Genomic DNA, 18775 nt, shown 5'->3' with positions numbered 1-18775 from the left:
CATTAATAGACTTTACAGTACAATGTGTGAAAATGCTTTGATTCAATTCTGTTTCATTTTGACAATATTTGTAAGCACTTACTGTTGATAAACACTGTTGTAGGTATGTAGGGGAATATAGAAAGGAATAAGAAACCACACATTCCCTGATGGTTTCCAAAGAGTCAAGAAAAGGGAGAAAAAGACCTAAAAAGTGACTATGAGAAAAAAAGGTTAAAGTAATAATGACAGTAGTTATTATTGGGTGCTCAGTACTTTTCATTCATTATTATTCATTCTGCAAAGTAGCCTTCAGCTGCAAATAACAGAAAATTCCAACTAAAACTTGCCTAAAAAAAAGGTCATTTATTTCTCACATGTCAATTTCAGAGGTAGGTTGGCTCAAGGGCTGATTACCTCAACTGCTTGACAACACTCGTAAGATTTTTGTTTCCTTTTTTTCCCCTGTGTTAATTTATTAGGTCAGACGCATGACTTTATTATTAGGCTGACTTCCCTTTAGGACCATAAGGTGGCTTCCCACTTTCAGGCGTCACATAAAGACTCAACAGCATCCAAAAGTGGAAAGAACCTTTCTTGTAAACTTCCTTCGGGTCCCCCAAAACCTAAAACCTGAACAAAACTGAATAAATAAACAAACAAACAAATAAACAAAGCAATCAACTCACCTTTCCTTATACAAAATAAAACAAAACAAAAACCTCTACCAAAAGTCTCCAGCAGATTCACGTCTCATTGTCCTGAATTATTTCACAAACTTGTCTAAAACAATTACCGGTAAGGGCGATTGGGACCACCATGATTGGGTTAAACCAATCAGAATTCATTTCACTCCTGGGACTGTTGATAGAGCCAGCCTCCCTGGAAATGCATGGCTGTGATGAAATAGGTGGGTTTCTGAACAAAATTGAGGTTCCTTAGAACAAGGGGAAAACGGATGTTGGGTAGGCAATCCACTGTGTATGCAGCCTTTATTATTTTTGATTTATAGCTTTGGAAACTGAAGCTCAAGGATGTTAAGTGATTTGACTAAGATTACTGTTTAATTAGGAGTAGAACCAGATTTTAAATACAGGTCAGTGTGGTTCCAAAGACTCGGCTCTTGACAGCATCATTCCCAATGGTATAAATACTGCAATGGAAATATTTTAAAGTGCTGTATTTTTGATCCATGATACCTCTTGATCATCATGTTGAATATCTTGCTGCATTTTTGTTGTTGATATGGGCCTTACTTAATGAAACTAAGTATGGTTTGATAAAAAAACACATGCCCCCTATTTATCTTCTCTTTGCTCCTCATACCTGCTCCTTATATTCTTTCACCTTAATGGAAACAACAAAGGTAAATTATGTGTAAAAATAGAAACAAGCTTGATTTGCAAACCTCACAGCCTCTGTGTACCCCATTTAAGACTGTGTTTAATGTGTGAATCACCTTGTTAAAGACATCAACAGAATTCTACATCTGTTTTACATCTTAGATTTCATTCCAAGCAGCAGTATTTTTACTGATGGGGAAAGGGTGAAAGCCTTGTTTATCAAAACATTTTCTTTACTTTGTAATAAGGTGAAGAGAAAATGAATGAGTAGTTTATACCTACTACAACCTTAGATTTCCTTTTCCCATAAGCCCCCGAACAACTTGAAATTTAAAACATAAAAGGCCATGAAGCTTCACTAAAACCCTATGCTGTTTTCCCTCTCCAGATCTTCAGCTTATTGTCTCCCTAAGAGACTGAAAGAACTCTAAACATGCTGCTTCCTCCCTATTAACTTCTGCACCCAGAGCCCACCAGAAAATATGATGGAATTCATGTTAGTTAACCGAAGTCCAAGAAATAGTCAACTCCAATTTCTAGATCCCAACACTTCTAACACCTGGACATTGGTTGACATACTTCTTCAATTAAGCTAATTAACAAAAAACCAAACCCATTTAGTTATGTAACTCACAGCAAGTGAATGATACACTACAGTTCCTGTGTTTCCAACTGAGCAAAGAGCTTGGTAATTGACCCAGCAACTTGCATTCTGTCTTTGACGTCTGTCTCCTTCATCCCCAGAACCAAGTTACCAGGAAGTCCTGACAATTGTCATTTTCAACGAATCCTCATATTTTCTCTTCTCATTCATATTGTCGTTTAAAAAATTTCTACTTCGGCTACAGCAGAACCCTTCTATCTGCTTTCCGCCTCTCCCAACCACACTGCTGCCAGAGTGGTCTTTAAAAAAGGCAAATCTAATAATGGTCTCTCTGTGTTTAAGGCTGTTTAATATTTTCCATTGCCCTTCAAGTAACTTCTTTCACATAGTTAATAAGTACACTGTGATCTGCCTCTCTGGTCTAGCCTATTGCCAGGCTTTGGTCCAATACCCTCCTCTCCAACCCCTACCCCCAGTATATTATGGTTTTGCCAGTGGTTTTTGATTGACTAATTAGTGTATATATTATTCCTTATGGAAATCTGAAATGACACAAACCTATTTCTCTCTGGTCTCTGCTTATTTTAAAAAAGAGGACAAATAAAATTTACATTTAAGCACAATTCTCTCCTTGTTGAATTTAATATTGGACAATTTTAATAATTGTGCAAATTATTTTGTCTGACTCTGAGTCATTGGTTATTGTAAAATGAGTCCTTACAGAAACAAAGCAAAAGAACCAAAGATCCAACCTGTTTACTTGAATATGCTAGGCAAAGTTTAGATAAAGGTTGTAAGAAAATTGCTTCAGACCACAGAGACTAGATGTCTTGGTGAAAATGAACAGTTTAGATATTTGAGCCACTAGAGGGCTGTAATTAGACTCTACTTCTGTTTAACCCTCAAGTTATTCATTTAGCTTCTCTTATTACTAATGCCAATTTCATATAATCACTGTAGTTTCAATTGGTTAGACAGAAATGAGAATGCTTTTCATGGCGTATGTCTGGGTGCCTTGTGGAGCAGAAAGTGTATTTGTGTAATCAGAGTTCTTGGAGTTGCATTAAACTTCTTAGAGGGTGGGAAAATACTTGACTCACTTTCCTCCATTATGTGAAATGAGAAATTAAAATCCCCTAAGCATTTTGTTATTGTTGTTGTTTTACGTTGGTGGGGTAGATGGTAAGAATTCAGGTAATTTGTTAAGTGTCATTGGATTACCTAAAAAAATAGCGTTATTTATAATTTTAACTAAAAATATTATTATTGTAAACTAGCAGGCTTCTGATCACCAAAGTACAATGGAATTTAATTTATGGTTGAAAAATACAATGGATGAAGTATCCATCATGTCTGCAGTACATTGTGTTTGTTTCTGGCTTCAAGCTTTTACAGAATGGTGTCTTTTATTCTTTGCTAAATCCTACTATTTAAAGATTTAAGGGGACAAATTTCTAAAAATTCTGAATATAGCAAGGAAAATTAAGGTCACATCTAAGGTTGACCGTGGGATGCTACTTGCTGAATATGAGAAAGCAGGGCTATGTGTAATGTAATTTTCTTGCTGGAGAGATGGTAAGACCAGATAAGGATATTTGAAAATTAAAGTTAGATTTGGCATCCAAATATCCTTAGGTCTGCAGGTTTTTGATCTGTTTATTAGCCATGCAAAAATATATTGCTGTTTCTTAATCTGATCATGGCTGATTCTGCCGCTGGAGTTGTTTTTCCCCCACACTTTGATGTGATATGTTTTATTTTCAAGTGCTCGTTTCAGAAAGGTCAGCAAACAAAATAAGATTTCCACTTCCCTCCTCCATCAGCCATATTTTTTCTTTAGTTAGCCAACATCAGTGGGAAGATATTAACATGATTAACTCTCTTGTGTCTTAAATGACTGGATATTATGGGAACTGAACTCCAACTTTTATCTCTTAAATATGAATGCAGCAATATTACAATGTTGTAATTCATTCTGAACTATTTAATCACTACAGTCTGTAGATAAGTTGGCTTCTGAATCTTTGCCTAATGTCATAACTAAGTCCTCTTTCCCATTTAAATCACCATGTCTTTGCTAAAGACAGGTGTTTAGAGAATCCAACTAAATGAATTAGAGGTTTAAAGATGCATTATCAGGCTTCCCTGGTGGCACAGTGGTTAAGAATCTGCCTGCCAACTCAGGAGACACGGGTTTGATCCCTGGCCCAGGAAGATCCCACATGCCACGGAGCAACTAAGCCCATGTGCCACAACTACTGAGCCTGCGCTCTAGAGCCCGTGAGCCACAATTACTGAGCCTGTGTGCCACAACTACTGAAGCCCATGTGCCTAGAGCCTGTGCTCCACAACAAGAGAAGCCACGGCAGTGAGAAGCCCGTGCCCCACAACAAAGAGTAGCCCCCGCTCACCGTAACTAGAGAAAGCCCGCGCGCAGCGAAGACCCAACACAGCCAAAAATAAAATAAATAAATTAAAAAAAATTAAAAATAAAAAAATAAAGATACATTATCCACAAGGCTTCCCCAAACTTTTTCAGTTTTCTTTAATTTTATTTGTCATAATGAGTGCAGGTGAGGGATTATTGGTTATCTACCTTCAAGTATATTTCAGAGCAGAGTCTATGGTGAACAGACACTGGATTTAGGATCAGCATGCCTGGTTTGAGATCTGGTTCTGTGATCTGTTACTTGTGTGACTTTAGACCTCATTTTTAAAATTTCTCTGACCTTTACTTTCTTCCTGAGCATGGCTGTTATGAACATAAAGTGAAGCACTGATGTGCAGTACGTTGCATACGGTTCCCTGACAACCAAAGATAAGGTGTGAGGATGCACAAGGTGCTTCTGGTTAATCCGTTTAAAAGGAAATTGCAATAGATGCTGTAGTGTATTCTTTTGAGATTTCAAAGCAAGAAATTGGAAACAACCTAAATATCCGAAAGTAAGGAAATGTTGACATATAGTTTTTGACTTCAGTAATGGAGTACTATGTGTATAGCCATTGACATGGTGCTATAAATCTGTATTTGTTAACCTGAAAAGGTATTGACATTCATTTATGAGTAAGAAAAGCACAATATTAATTATATTGCATAATCAAATTTCATTAAATTTACTAGTGTGTGTATATACACTTTGGTACACATATAAAACATATAAGGAAAGATGTACAGTGGCTACCCCTAGGTGTTAAGATTTGGAGTAATCTTTTGCCATTTGCGTTTTCTAATTTTTCTGAAACAGATTACTTACATAAGGGGACACACACACACACACACACACACACACACACACAGGCAATCCAGTTTCAACCCTGAGGTTTTCTAGAATCTCTGACAACTCCTCCTTCTCTTACCCTCTAACATCTAGTCCATGGCCAAGGCATTGGGGCCAGCACTCTCTTGGGTGCCAGTCCCTTTGTTCCCATTGTCCTGGCAACCAGTAGCCCAGTGCAGAAGTCATTCTTTCTCATCTGTGGATGCAACACTCTGTTTCTACCCTTCCCCTCAATTTATATGCTTCTAATCCAGTTAAATAAAGATGCTCAAATCACAAATGTTTTCTAAAGCACAGAGTTTTCTGCCATCTTTAGGTCCTGTCCGCCTTCCCAACCCCCAGCCCAGATACATTTGATAGCTTCTCTTTGTCCTAGAACTTTCCAAATATGCTCTTCAGCCTAGTACTAAAAGTCCTTCATGATAGAGCCAATGTTTATTTCCTACTGTCACACACATACCCTTTACCCAGGAAAACATAACTACTGTTCTCTGAACACCCCAGACTTTCCTGTCTCCACTTTAGACCATAGTATTCCATCAGTTTGTAATGCTACTGCCTACTCTACTTATGATTTATAGCCCAGCCACATCCCCGATTTTTCTGAATTGTAGATGTGTTCTTTCTTATATCATATATCACTTCTGAGTATCATATCATCTTTGGAATTTACTTATGTATTCTTTCATTTATTCATATCACTTTTGAGCATCTGCTCTGTTCCAGGGGCTATCTGGATGCTCAAATATAGAAGTAAATAAGCTGGATACACCCATGCCCTTGAGCAATTAGCAATCTAATACTTAACAGTTCTGCTTTATTAAATCTGTTGGCTTATGGTGCAGTTTCCTTAACTACTACCGGCCTCTGCAATATCACATATACACTGATTGCGGGCACCTAGAGTGTTATTTATGTCTGATTCTCTCCTAAGAAGCTACTATGTTGTCTTACAAAGAGAAGATAGTCAATAAATATATTGTTAGAAGGCCAGAGAGAAGGATGGAATAAAATATTTTGTTCCATATACATATGTATTATATATAACTATGTATATTATATGTATGTAATATATAATTATATATATAATTCTTAACCATGTAACTTTTCCCTGTTCAGTGTTTTTACAAATTAAATTCGATTTCCAGTTAGCACTGTTAACCTGTGAAGTGATGAGAACAAGTTATTTCTCCTAGCTGCTAGGGGACTACAAGACAAGACTGATGTCCTTAAGTAAAACTGAAGCAACGAGTACATTCTTCTGTTAGAGAGGAAGTGATGAATTGAGTTTAGAACTCAGACTTCGTAATTTGTCCTAGAATCCAGAGGCCTGAGGGTAGCTTCTTAATTAATGGTTGTTGGCCTACAGAATTTAGAGGTTTAACAGTGTATTGGACACCCCAGTGCATTCATGACCTATGAATATATTTTGCCTCCAAGTTGTGTTGTTATTTTTTTTTTTAAAGTCCTTAATGCAGTTTTCCCTCTTCACTAAATAAGTCATTCACATTAGAATTTCCCTTGGAAAAGTGAACTCCCTTACTATTTATTAAGTATCTTTATCTCTTCATGTTATAGTTTTTCCTCATTTTAAAATGTGGACATCAGTTGTTTTTCTTTTCTTTTTTCTTTTAAGAAAAAGGGCTGGGTAATAAATTGAAGAATATTTACAAAAAGTTCTTTTCTTTTAAGAGACTATGTAAGAAATCTAAGTTAATATTTTTAAATGAATCCTGTTTTCAAGGGAATCTTTAGTGCAGTTGTTTTGGCCGAAATCTGCTAAATCCATTAAATATATAGCAAACCAACAAGCTCTGTTTTAATCTTAAGAGAAATCTTTATCTGAGGAATTAGGTATACCCGTATGGTTTGGTGTGTGAGAGAATGATACTGAAAAGTTCCATCCAAATTGGTTGTGCACATTGTACTATATTTCATATAAAGTTGAAAAGCTTGCTCTTGTCTGAATCCTGGCACACAGGATATGTTGTTGATATTTTGTTTCTCCAACTGAATTATAAGTTCCTTGGGCCCAAGAATCATGACATATTATTTGTGTTAAGTCATTGCGTTGCAGGAAATCAAAACATTCGTTGATTTGGTCTACTTAATTGTATATTATTTTGCAAAACAAATGCCTCTTTTATGGTATGAATACTTTGTCTTATCAATCTGAGTTTTCATATAGTGGTCTAAGAAATTAGTTTTAAGACACGTGTATAGAGTGGAATCTTTCTTTTTTTTATTGAACGTAGATGGAATATAATTTTTGATGAATTTTTTCTTCAGAAGAGTTTATTTATAGAAACTTTACATATTTTAATGAAATTTACATTCAGGATGTTTTAGTGTTGACATATATCTTTTGTCAACTCTGGGAGAAATTTGGTTTCCAGTCTATAATGCTGAATATTCTAAATATAATAAAGAAAATAAAATCAGCAAATGAAGGAGCTAAAATGCAGATTTTCCTCTCCTATTGTCAGTTGTTTGAGATTAGACATCATGAAGCACCTTTCTTACCTTCTGCAAGGTAGCTGTGTCTTTTCAAATCCATACTAGTGTGGAAATTCAGCTCAAGAGGAGAAATTGCCTGATGTCTTATTTAATACTATGCCTCTAGGAGTTATCCCTTCTCTTTTTTCTTGAAGTTATACGCTGGCAAAACTATGTCATTGCCCTTGCTTTTTGTCTTTGCTGCGCATTTACATTTCGACAGGCTTAAATAATGGCTAAAATGGTTGAAGTGATTTATGTCTGTAGACTGATGTCTTCATTTGCTCTCTTCACATTCCTTTTTGTACTAATGGTCTGGTGCACACCTAGCGCAGGTACGTTTTATTAGAGAGTATATTCCCTCTACATGCTGTTCCTAAGCTGAAAGAAATGGGCCATAATCATATAAAAATAAAGTATCTCTTTGTGGAATTTACAAGAAATGGAATGTCCTTATTCCTGAGCCATAGAACATAGGGGACTGTTTCTCTCCCTATAAGATTGCTCTTTATACTAATGTTGATTAAGTGAATCACACCAACAGCTGTTGTGACATAGAGGAAAATGAGTCTCCTGAAAAATCTCAGTTGAAACGAGTAAATCTCTTGAAGTTTCTAGTTAGCTACAACTTTCATTTTCCTGTTGAGACAGGAAAGATTGGTTCCCAGTTTCTACAGATGGCTTCACTCCGAGTTCATAAAATTGCAGTTAATAATGGTGAGCTAAGATCATTCTGGATTTGATGTACTGCCCTATCATCATTGAAAGAGAGTGTTTAAATCTGCTGTTTAACAACTTATAGGGACTTTGCACTGATGAATTCATCTGGTCATAGTCTCAAGGCTGACATGGCATCTTCTAGGCCTTCCATTCCGTTGGGATCAACATCATCATTTTATAAGAAATGAACTTACCACTTTATAGGCTTAGTTGGAAAGAAATTTCAACCATCAGCTGTAGGATGTGCCATGTGAATTTAATTTGTTGACCTATGAGAACACAGATCTCATCTTTTACTGGACTTTCTCAACATAAAATAAGGTTATCAGAGAAAGAAAATGATTCTGACATTTGAACTTCGGTAGAAGACCAATACATTTAAAGTAAATACGCTACTTCCTGAAATGTTCAGTGTTCCATCAGCAGCACATGTCAGGTTCTTAAGAAAATATTATCCCTTGTGGAGCAAAGCACTGAAAATCGTGGGTACTGTCTCGTAGAGTAGACATTATTTGGAAGCCACACAGCATCTGTTCTCCTTTCATTCTGGTGCTAGCATACTGAATTTCTTCTGAAGAAACATCTCTCCCCCATTATGCGTAGCCTTGTGGCGCTGTCAGTCACGGTTTCCTGCCCTGCCTAGCCAGGATGGGGACTCATGGACAAATCTGTTGAGCTTTCTTCCTTGAGATTTGGAGTCTTGAGTACAGGAGGATGAGAGGACAGAAAAAGTGTGTGGAGCTAATGTTTCAGGAATGGTGACCTGAATATATTGTTAAATCTTGCTATCTGGATCACCAGAGCTAGATTACTTCCTGTCCATCCTGGACCTGAATTTTCCTTGTAGACTGCAAACTGACTCCCAGCCTTCCAATAAATACTGCTCTTCATTTATTTAACTAGAAAAAGTATCTGTTACTTTCCTCTCAAAAACGATGTGATGATTAATTTTATGTGTCAAGTTGGCTGGGCTAAGGGATACCCAGGGAGCTGGTAAAACATTATTTCTGGGTGTGTACATGAAGTTATTTCAGGGAATAGATTGGCACTTGAATTGATAGTCTGATTAGAGAAAATCTCTTTCCAGAGTGGGTTAAGGGATAAATAGAACAAAAAGAAAGAGGAAGGGCATATTTTCTGTCTCCACTGGAGCTAGGACGTCCATCTCCTGCCCGTGGACATCAGAACCGCTAGTTCTCAGAACTCCTTACTTGGACCAGGATTTACACCACTGGCTCTCAGAACTTGGGGCTTGGCCTGGAGCTACTCCACCTGCTTTCCTGAGCCTCCAGCTTCCAGACAGCAGATCGTGGGACTGCTCAGCCTCCATAATTGTATAAACAAGTGCCTCATAATAAATCCTTTATTATCTATCTATCCATCCATTCATCTATCTTCTATCTATCTATCTGTCTATCTACCTACCTATCCTATTGGTTCTGATTCTCTGGAGAACTAATACAAACTATTAAAGCTTCATTTTATCATTGTTAGATCTTGAAAGTAGTATGTTATCCTTTCATAGTCCTTTACCTAATTTTCTTTTGAGAATAGAATGCAGTGGGTTATATTTTACTACAAGATAAAATATATCTCTAGTAGGCATTTCCAGGGTAGAGAGTTCATTGGAATCCAAGATGCTGACTGACCAAGGTCTCTGAAAGGCTTGAGGCTTGGTTCCTGGGCAAACTCCCCGCACTCATCAAATGCCAACCTTCCTTTGGGTCAAGATGCTCCAGCCCTTCTTGTTTTTGTTCACTTCATGGCACATGCCATGTTCTTTCCTGCCTTGAAAGAAATTGTATTTCTACTTGAAATTGTATTTCATTTCCTGTGCTCTCCCATCAGTAGATGCTTTCTCAATCTTCGGGTCTAAAGCAAAATCTCTAGCCAGCTTTCCCTGTCAGCGTTACTTAAACTGGGCACTGATCTCATATATCCTGTTGCCCAATTGATAATCTTCACGGGGATTATCTTCAGCATTTCACACTTAACCTGACCCACCCAGATCTTCTGATTCTCCCATCTCCTGTCAGTTTTGCTCTTATTCTTTTTTTTTTTTTTTTTTTTTTAATTTTCGGTAGGTGGGCCTCTCACTGCTGTGGCCTCTCCCGTTGCGGAGCACAGGCTCTGGACGCGCAGGCTCAGCGGCCATGGCTCACGGGCCCAGCTGCTCCGCAGCATGTGGGATCTTCCCGGACCAGGGCACGAACCCGTGTCCCCTGCATCGGCAGGCGGACTCTCAACCACTGCGCCACCAGGGAAGCCCTCTCTTATTCTTCATGCAGCATTACCATCATGCAGTGTCTCAAGCCAGGAGTCAGCCTTGCCTCCCTTCTTTCTGTTGACCCACACCAGGGCACCAGCCAGTTCAGTTGGCTCTACCTCCAAAATAGGTCCTGAATCCTATTCTACCTCTTTCACCTTCACAGTTTTATCCTATCCCACTTACCATCTTTTGCTTGGTTAACTGCAGTGTCTTCTGTTTTATTTCCGAGTACGCTCTTTACCACATCCAGTATAAATGAGTCCTTTTATTCCCCTGCTTAGAATCTGCAGTGCCTTCTAATTCAAATTAAGGAAAAACACCTAAATTCCTGACTGTGACCAGCAAGGTTCTACATTATTTGCAACTTGAGCCCTTTTCTTCCTCTTTCCCTTCCTTACTCCCTCATTTCCTTTTTTTTCTTCCTTCCCTTTCTTCCTCCTTCCTTCCTTCTCATCCAGCCATTCTGAGCCATACTATCTTTAAACAGGATCTTTTTCCTGTTGGAATGCTCTTCCCAGATTTTTGCACAGCTGGCTTCTTCTTGTCATTTAAGTCTCCACTCAAATCTCTCTCCTTCAGAACTTCTCTGACCACTGATTCTCAAGGACAGTTCCCCACACCAATTTCTATCACATCATCTTGTTGTAAAGCTTCAAAACAATTACCCTGTGAAATTATCTTGTGCTTATTTTACTTCTTTATGTGACTTGCGAGGACATATTTTCACATATAATTTCGCCTTTCAGCTCTGGTTAAAAACAGCACAACATTCTATTTGACTATTACCTTCTTCTTACCTGTATTTTGGTTATTAGGTAACACATTTTCACAAGTTCATGGAGACCTCAGAAACAAGAGCTAATGATTCTGTTTCCTGTGTGTACATAGTAAAAGGAAACTAAGATATGCTATTGGTGGAAATTAACAATTTAAAATAGGCGTTAGTGTGGCTTAATTTTTAAGCTAGACACACAAAAGTAGCCCTTTTAAAAATGAAAATTATCTGAATAAGCGAATTAGCATGGATTAATATTTAGTCATTATAATAAAGCACTGAAATACATGAGTTCCTTGAGGGCCAAACCTGTGGTGTTTTCATTTTTTTGACATCTTTGTTTCTTCGCCTAATATGTTATCTGTGAATTCAAGAGGAGCTTCATCAAATGCTTGTGGAATTGTATAAAGTATGCATTTTGGAATTGTCTTAATGCTCAAGATCTGAAACTATTTTTCTGAGCAAACAAAGTGAACTGTCTTCACTTAGAATCAAGGGAAATTGAGTGAATTTATGAATGTCAATAAATGTAAGATTTATACTTTCTCTATCTCATTTGCAAACAAACCTGAATCAAGAATGAGCTGGGGGGGACTTCCCTGGCGGTCCAGTGGCTAAGACTCCGAGCTCCCAATGCGGGGGGCCTGGGTTCAATCCCTGGTAAAGGGAGCTAAACCCCACATGCCGCAACTAAAGATCCCATGTGCCGCAACTAGGACCTGGCACAGCCAAATAAGTAAATATTAAAAAAAAACACTGAACAACTATTTCTAGAATTGAAAAAAAAAAAAACTAAAAAAAAAGAATGAGCTGGGATTTTTGTGTTATGGATTTGAGGTTTTGCATTATATTGAGAAGGAAATTTGTGTAACATGGCTTTTTGGACCTCTTGGATGTTTTCCAGTATCTTGGAATATCAGTCTCTAATACTCCTGAATTTTGATTAAATAATAACCACTGTATTCAAGATGCCAGCTCATTGGTGACTTGACTCCTCTACATCAATACTAAATAAGTTTAGGGAAGTCTCCTTTAAAATGTCTCTAAATAATAATTTTGAAATCACCAAAGACAGTAGTCACCATGTGACTGCTTACAGAAAAGGATCTGTAGTTTGTTCTGAGTTACTACAGAATTCTCAACTCCCAGGCTCTTTTCTTCCTGACCTTTTTGGAAAGTGAGAGAAAGCTTATTCATTGCCCTCTCCCTGTCCCCACCCCCTGGCCATTTTTTAAAAATCAAGTATTTTCTCTAATATGAATTTTCCCTCTGGGGCCCACCCAGTGTAGCAGGTATGGGACCGAGTCAGCATCAGGTTAGAAGATTATAAAACTATGCTTCGTACATTGAGGGCACACTTGTAACTTGGGATAATTTTATTCTTCCCTCTATTTATTACACTCATAAAGAGACTGCTCCACTAAAACCGTTACAGAGAGCTAGTCTTCTGAAGGACAAACGGTTTTATTTCGATCTGCTTAACTTCACACTTTTTAGGTCACACCATTGTTTTGACTTTGTGTGTATATATATATATATATTTATGGAAAACCAGTTTTTAGGAAATTGTACTAGATTTTGTTAAGAGATACAAGCTCTTAGAACAGAAGTTACACACTGGTAGCCCATGGGCTGAAATAGACTCACAGAACCTGGTTTCATTTGTTCTGCATGGCCCTTTCTTGTAATTGTTGTTTGTTGTTGTTAATTGTTATTATTTAACCTTTAGAAATCAGGAGATTTCATATAGAAATCCACTTTCTCCTGAAAAATCAGGAGACACTCTAAGAAATCGTGTGCAGTTCAAACACTGGTGATGCTGTGATTTTAAACTGCAGATGGCAACAATTTAAAGGCTTCCATCCCTTCATTCTGATGTTTCTCTTCCCTATCAAATAGTGTAAGGAACGAGCACTGAAATGCTTACCCAGAATGCTCCCTGGTTTAATGGGGTGTTACATGCCATCTTATTCCACCTGTAATTCCCCCCCCCCAATTTCTATGTTATATCAATTTTTCCTTTGTAACCTTTTTCACGTATGGGCCTATTTTCTTCTCCTTGTTATGACTTTCATGCTGGTCGTGTTGTCCTCACTTCAGGGCTACTGAATGCATTGCTGTCTTAGCCATCAACATCCCCCTTGCCTTAAAGTTTCCTCTGCCTGCCTAATCCCACTTTGCACTCCAGTTACAGATTTAAATGACGCTTCAGTATATTAGTCCCTGACCTCAGACCTGCAGTGACAACTTAGAACCCATGTCCAACTAACGACTTAACCTATAGTTGGAACTCAGTCTTTCTGGCCTCCTTGTTTTGTGTTAATCCATACGCAGGTAACTAGTCCAAATGCCCATTTCCCTAGTGCCAAAGCGGGCATCATGCAGCCTGTGATTTGCACCCAGCATTACTCCTCTTCACCTGTGCCAATAGAGGATGACCATCTTCAAGACTGGCCTTTCTAGACCACTTTGGTCCACAGTTACACAGTACAGTTCATCTTGCCTGGTGCATATTTCACAATCATATTTTGTTTCTCTGATTTTCTTAAAACAGGGTTTCCCCAGGTATGGTCCCTGAACATGTTACTTCGTGTTACTTGCTCTTAACCATTTATCTGGGCTCCACCTGTATCCTCCTGAATTCCTTAAGTTGGGACCCAAGAATTTGATCAATCTAAAATTTGAGAAGTCAGGAATTTAAAGGCAAGATGACGAATAATGGTACAAGATTGCCAGGTAGTTTGATAGAAGGTAAAATAGGATTCAGTTAACTTGACTCCGGGTGCATTTTCAGGTTTATTGGTGCGTTTCTTAAACACCATTTACCCTAATTGTTAATAAAAGCTCTGGATGTTGCTTTAAGCAGCTCTTTGACACCATTGCCGAGGCCATCAGGCCCATGGTCCATAGGAGAGAAAGTAGAAGGCAAATAAGAACCTCTTCACCTTTCAGGGGAAAGCAGAACAATTCGATAAAATTCTTGAGTGCAGGGCTGTGTTTCTTTCCTTCTTTCATATTTTAAAATTGTTCTCTGTTATGCTCATGCCTTGTCTCCAGTGATACCGCTGTTAATAAATGTTGACTCGAATTGGATAAATTGACTGAATGTTTGAAGGTGAGAAGTTAGAGTATCAGTACTCAGGTTGACAGTCGTGGTGCTAACTCCTGTTGGTCCCATGCTCACTCTGAGGTCAGGTACTGTGCTCAGTGGTTTATGTAGATTATGCCAGCGAGTGCTTGCTGCAACCCTAATAGGGCAGTGCTGTGATTCCCTATGTTTTAAACGTGGCCAGTATCCAGCTGGAATTGCAGAGGGAGGCAAGAGGCACTGTGACGGGAGAAGCAATTACTTTTGCTCGTCATGCAAAAAACTTTTGAACCACTTTCCAGTCTCTTCAGTCAGTCCTTCCTGTCTGTGGGTTCTGCAACTGTGGATACAGAGGGCTGACTGTACCATGCCATTTTGTGTAAGAGACTTGAGCATCCTTGGATTTTGGTATCTGCAAAAGGTCCTGGAACCAATCCTCCTGCAGATACTGAGGGATGACTGTATTTCTTTTTCTTTTTTAAGGGGGAGGGGGGTTGATAAATTTCAGATACTGATAACTGTTGGAGAAGGCATTGTGACAAAGTGGTTTAAGGCAAAGAACAGAATTTGGAAGATTTGGGTTCAAGATTCAGTTTGCCACTTAACAGCTCTGTGAGTTTGAGCAAGATCTAGTTTCTCTGAGCCTCGGTCTTTTAATCTGTAAAATGGGACAATACTACTGCACACCAAATGGTTGTAGGGACCACGGGAAGGAATTTATATAAAATGCTGTGAGAGAAACAATGGCAGGAATGACTGAAGCGTCAAGAAGGACCTCTGTGTTTGCTGTCCATGCTGAACTTTGGCTGAACACTCAAAAATAAAGCTGCTGAATAGTTGCTGAATTGCCAAAAGGAAACAATAATGCTGAGAACTGGACTTTCTTTGGACTAGGAAACCCTATCTTTCCCTAGTAAGGGATGAGACGTGCTTGATAACCCAGTTGTATATATGGAACAAATTTACCCTCCAATCCAAATCACTGTTAAACAACTTGTCTAAGCCTGCATGAACTTCCTCCTTTTTTCCATAAAACCCCCTGCCCGTTTTCCTCTGTTGAGACACTATTCTGGATTCCTCCAGAATCTGTGATTCCCCCGGAATCTGTGATTCCCCAAATTGCAATTCTAAGATCCCAAATAAACTGCCTCTTTGCATCTTTATAGAGGTCCTTTCTGTTGACAAAGCTATTAAAATATACAGCGCTGGTACTAGTGCAGATTGTTCAAAGTGTGAACCAGGATCTCAAAAAAACGTTATATTATTTTGAATCATGCTTTAAAGAGGAAAGAAAGACACAAAAGTAATAAGATCTCTCCCCCCCATAATTTCACAAAGTAGGTGTTATAGTCCTTGGCTAAGGAATCTGAAGCTCAGAGAGGTTAAGCAACATGGCACAGCCAAACAGCTAGTAAACAGCCGAGCTGAAAATTTAAACCTTCACCTGCCTGACTTTAAATCCTCTGCACTTCCCATTGCACCAGCTTGCTTTAAAAAGAAAAGAAAAAGAAAAAAAAAGCCAACATAGATCCTTTTTCTTAACACTAAAAAAAAAAAAAAAATTTATGTTCAAAAACTAACTCATCCTGGTAATTCCCAATTAAGATGTTGTCATCTTGCATCTGGCTCGAATCCCTTTTATGATACAGTAAAAATAATTTGAGTGTAGCTTAAGTGAAGTGTCCAAGTGGGCTAAAACAGGTCACCTAGGAAGTTAGATTTTGTAGATTATAAGAATTTAATCCTAAATTGTACTTAATGGAGACAATTTTTTAAAATGGAAATTCTTCAGGAAACAAATGACTGGTATATCAATTTTTGTCATTATTTCTCTATGAGACATCTATAGCATGGGCAATTGAAGCAAAAGAAATAAGATAAACTACACTATAAGTCACAGTGAAGAACTTCTCTGTCTTTGCGGGCTTGGTCTTCTCAAGAAAAACACAGAGGGATCTTTAGCCTGAGTTCAGTTTTTTTACTTCTATATTGTTCTTTTTAAGATTCTATTTAAAAGATTGTTTAATAAAAAGAACTGAGAGAATTTCTTAGCTCTGTGGCTTTTTGAAGGGAATGATTCTGAGAATACATGTCTGTACCCACTTTTATCCTGAAATAAAGTCTTCACTGGAGATGAGTTCCAGCTATTAAATTTGATTATGGGGCCCTGGGGCAGAAGAATAATCTTTTTTTTTAAAAGTGAACAGTTAAAAAATGAGGATGGGGTAAAGCAGGATTAAGAATAAGAGTGGATGGAAGAGTACGTGTGAAGGTGGAGGTGTTGATTTAAACACTTTAGGAAAACTTTCTGAGCACAGATCATGTCCTGACAAGTAACTTAAACATCTTTTCTATGAAACACTGTGTAAGGTGGTAGTTCAATTTGTATGCTATGGAGTCACACAGTCTGGGATCAAATCCCCGCTCTGTTACTTCCTAATTTTGTAATTTTAGGCAATTGACTTAAACTCTTTGAGACTCTATTTTCTTACCTGAATATTAGGAGCGATTAATGCTTCCTAGGGTTGTTGTGATGATTCAGCATAATCACTAATGCACATTGTCATCGTGTTTGATGTCATTATGATGATTATTATTATTGGTGTTGTAGAACTTACTTGACATATATATTAAAGTCTCCTGTGACCTTAGAAAACAATTTGGAGGCATGGCAGCAACTTAAGAGCTGTCTTTTAACAGTGGAATAGATTCAGGAAATGAGGTAAAAGACACAACTTATCTATTTAGATAGAATATCAAGTTGGTTTCCTTTTAAAGATGTTCATAAAAAGATTAAAGACATTAAAGATGTTCATAAAAAGAAAAGATTATGAAACCAAACCTTCTAGTAAATAATCATGAGTTTATATGTATTTTCGAAGTACACATATTTGTACTTCTCCGAGGAGGACATATCGATTTGTGTGTGTATTTCAAGCAAGCATCTTACGCACGTCATGCTTGTGGCTGACAGTGCTCTCCCGGGGGAAGGTGGTTTCTGTAATTGCAGTGAATGGCAATTCTATTTGTAGACATGACTTCCTACAGCCTGCACTCCTTTCTGTGATTATTATTTACAAAATACTTGTCCTCAAATTATTTCATCTTCCTGGCTACAAGGGAGAAAATTCTCCAGCACAACAAGAACCTCACAGGTAACGTGTATTTGAATTGAAAATGTATATCCTCTTACCCATAAAATCATCTGAGTGACCTCTGCAGTCTAAGGAATACAAAAAGCATTTCAATACTAAACACCCTCAAACTACCACTTAGGCCAAAAAAAAAAAAAGAAAGAAAGAAAATCAGAAGTATTAATGTCATTTGAAATGCTGGGACATTTTTCTTCCTTCTTCCACACTCTTTTTTGCTTATAAACAAAAGCACAATTCTCACATTGATAGAAAATCAACAGCAAGAGGACTTACCTTCCTTCAACCAAGAAATGTTATTTTTGTCATTTTCAAAATGCTCAGCTGTTCTGACTTTTATCTTTTCCAGCTCAGTTTCTGACATCTAAGTGGAAACAGAATTGGTTATATAAAAAATTCATTAAGAACCCAAATTTATAACACGGAGCCTTATATTTAGAGACGACTATCATATTATAGGAACATTTTATCTCTGTAGTTTTTCAGCTTCCTGTCTAGCGTTAAGTCTTACATTTTATCCATGTATAGTATTTTACAACACTGACATTGAAAACGAAACTTTAGATGATATTTCACTTTTCAGCAGTCAAGATTGCTGTAAGCTCTGATTTCTGAATACGAAAGGAAAACAGATGAACAAGTAGCCCCAGATTTGTCAAAACCCAAACATTCAGTGGCTGTTCTAATGCATTTCTTAATAGCCTAGAGAAAAGCATGCTGCAAAGTGACGTGCAAAGCTAGAAAGACTAATAAACACCAAAGGACTTTTCAGCAATGTGCTGGGTAGGAGAACCTTATGACCTCAGCCAGGCCAAGCTGAGCTTCCTGAAGGTGTTGAGACCTATTAGGCATTCTCAGTACATTGCTCTTGACTTCCTCCATGGCTTGATCGCAGTGAGCTAGGATGCCCCACTTGCATCAGCAGCTCGGTGTACTTACCTGTTTGTTCCTAAGGGAGGAGGCCCAAGGCGTGGGACAGGGGAGCAGCGTGCCGATGCTCTGGGCAGCCTCCCTTCTTGTCTCTCAATGTCCAGCATTCCTCTGCCCTGCTAGAAGTGAGCGAAGAAGCAA

At 38.0% G+C, this 18775-nt stretch overlaps 1 protein-coding gene across 1 annotated transcript in view; it reads right to left on the bottom strand.

The window, feature by feature from the left end:
• The window catches only part of MDFIC2 (MyoD family inhibitor domain containing 2), a gene marked incomplete at both ends in the record, with an annotated part of 99542 nt that extends 81474 nt beyond the window's left edge, over window positions 1-18068 (bottom strand). The window contains one exon of the mRNA XM_079712578.1: window positions 17981-18068. Within this exon, the coding sequence (XP_079568704.1) occupies window positions 17981-18068 (88 nt within the window). The remainder of the gene's footprint in view (window positions 1-17980) is intronic.
• Window positions 18069-18775: the final 707 nt, after the last annotated feature.

Source organism: Hyperoodon ampullatus (assembly GCF_949752795.1).
Source record: "Hyperoodon ampullatus genome assembly, chromosome: 10".
In the NCBI taxonomy this organism is placed as follows: Eukaryota; Metazoa; Chordata; class Mammalia; order Artiodactyla; family Ziphiidae; genus Hyperoodon; species Hyperoodon ampullatus.
The sequence above is the reverse complement of the archived record's forward strand: the minus strand, read 5'-3'. Positions and strand labels throughout refer to the sequence as shown.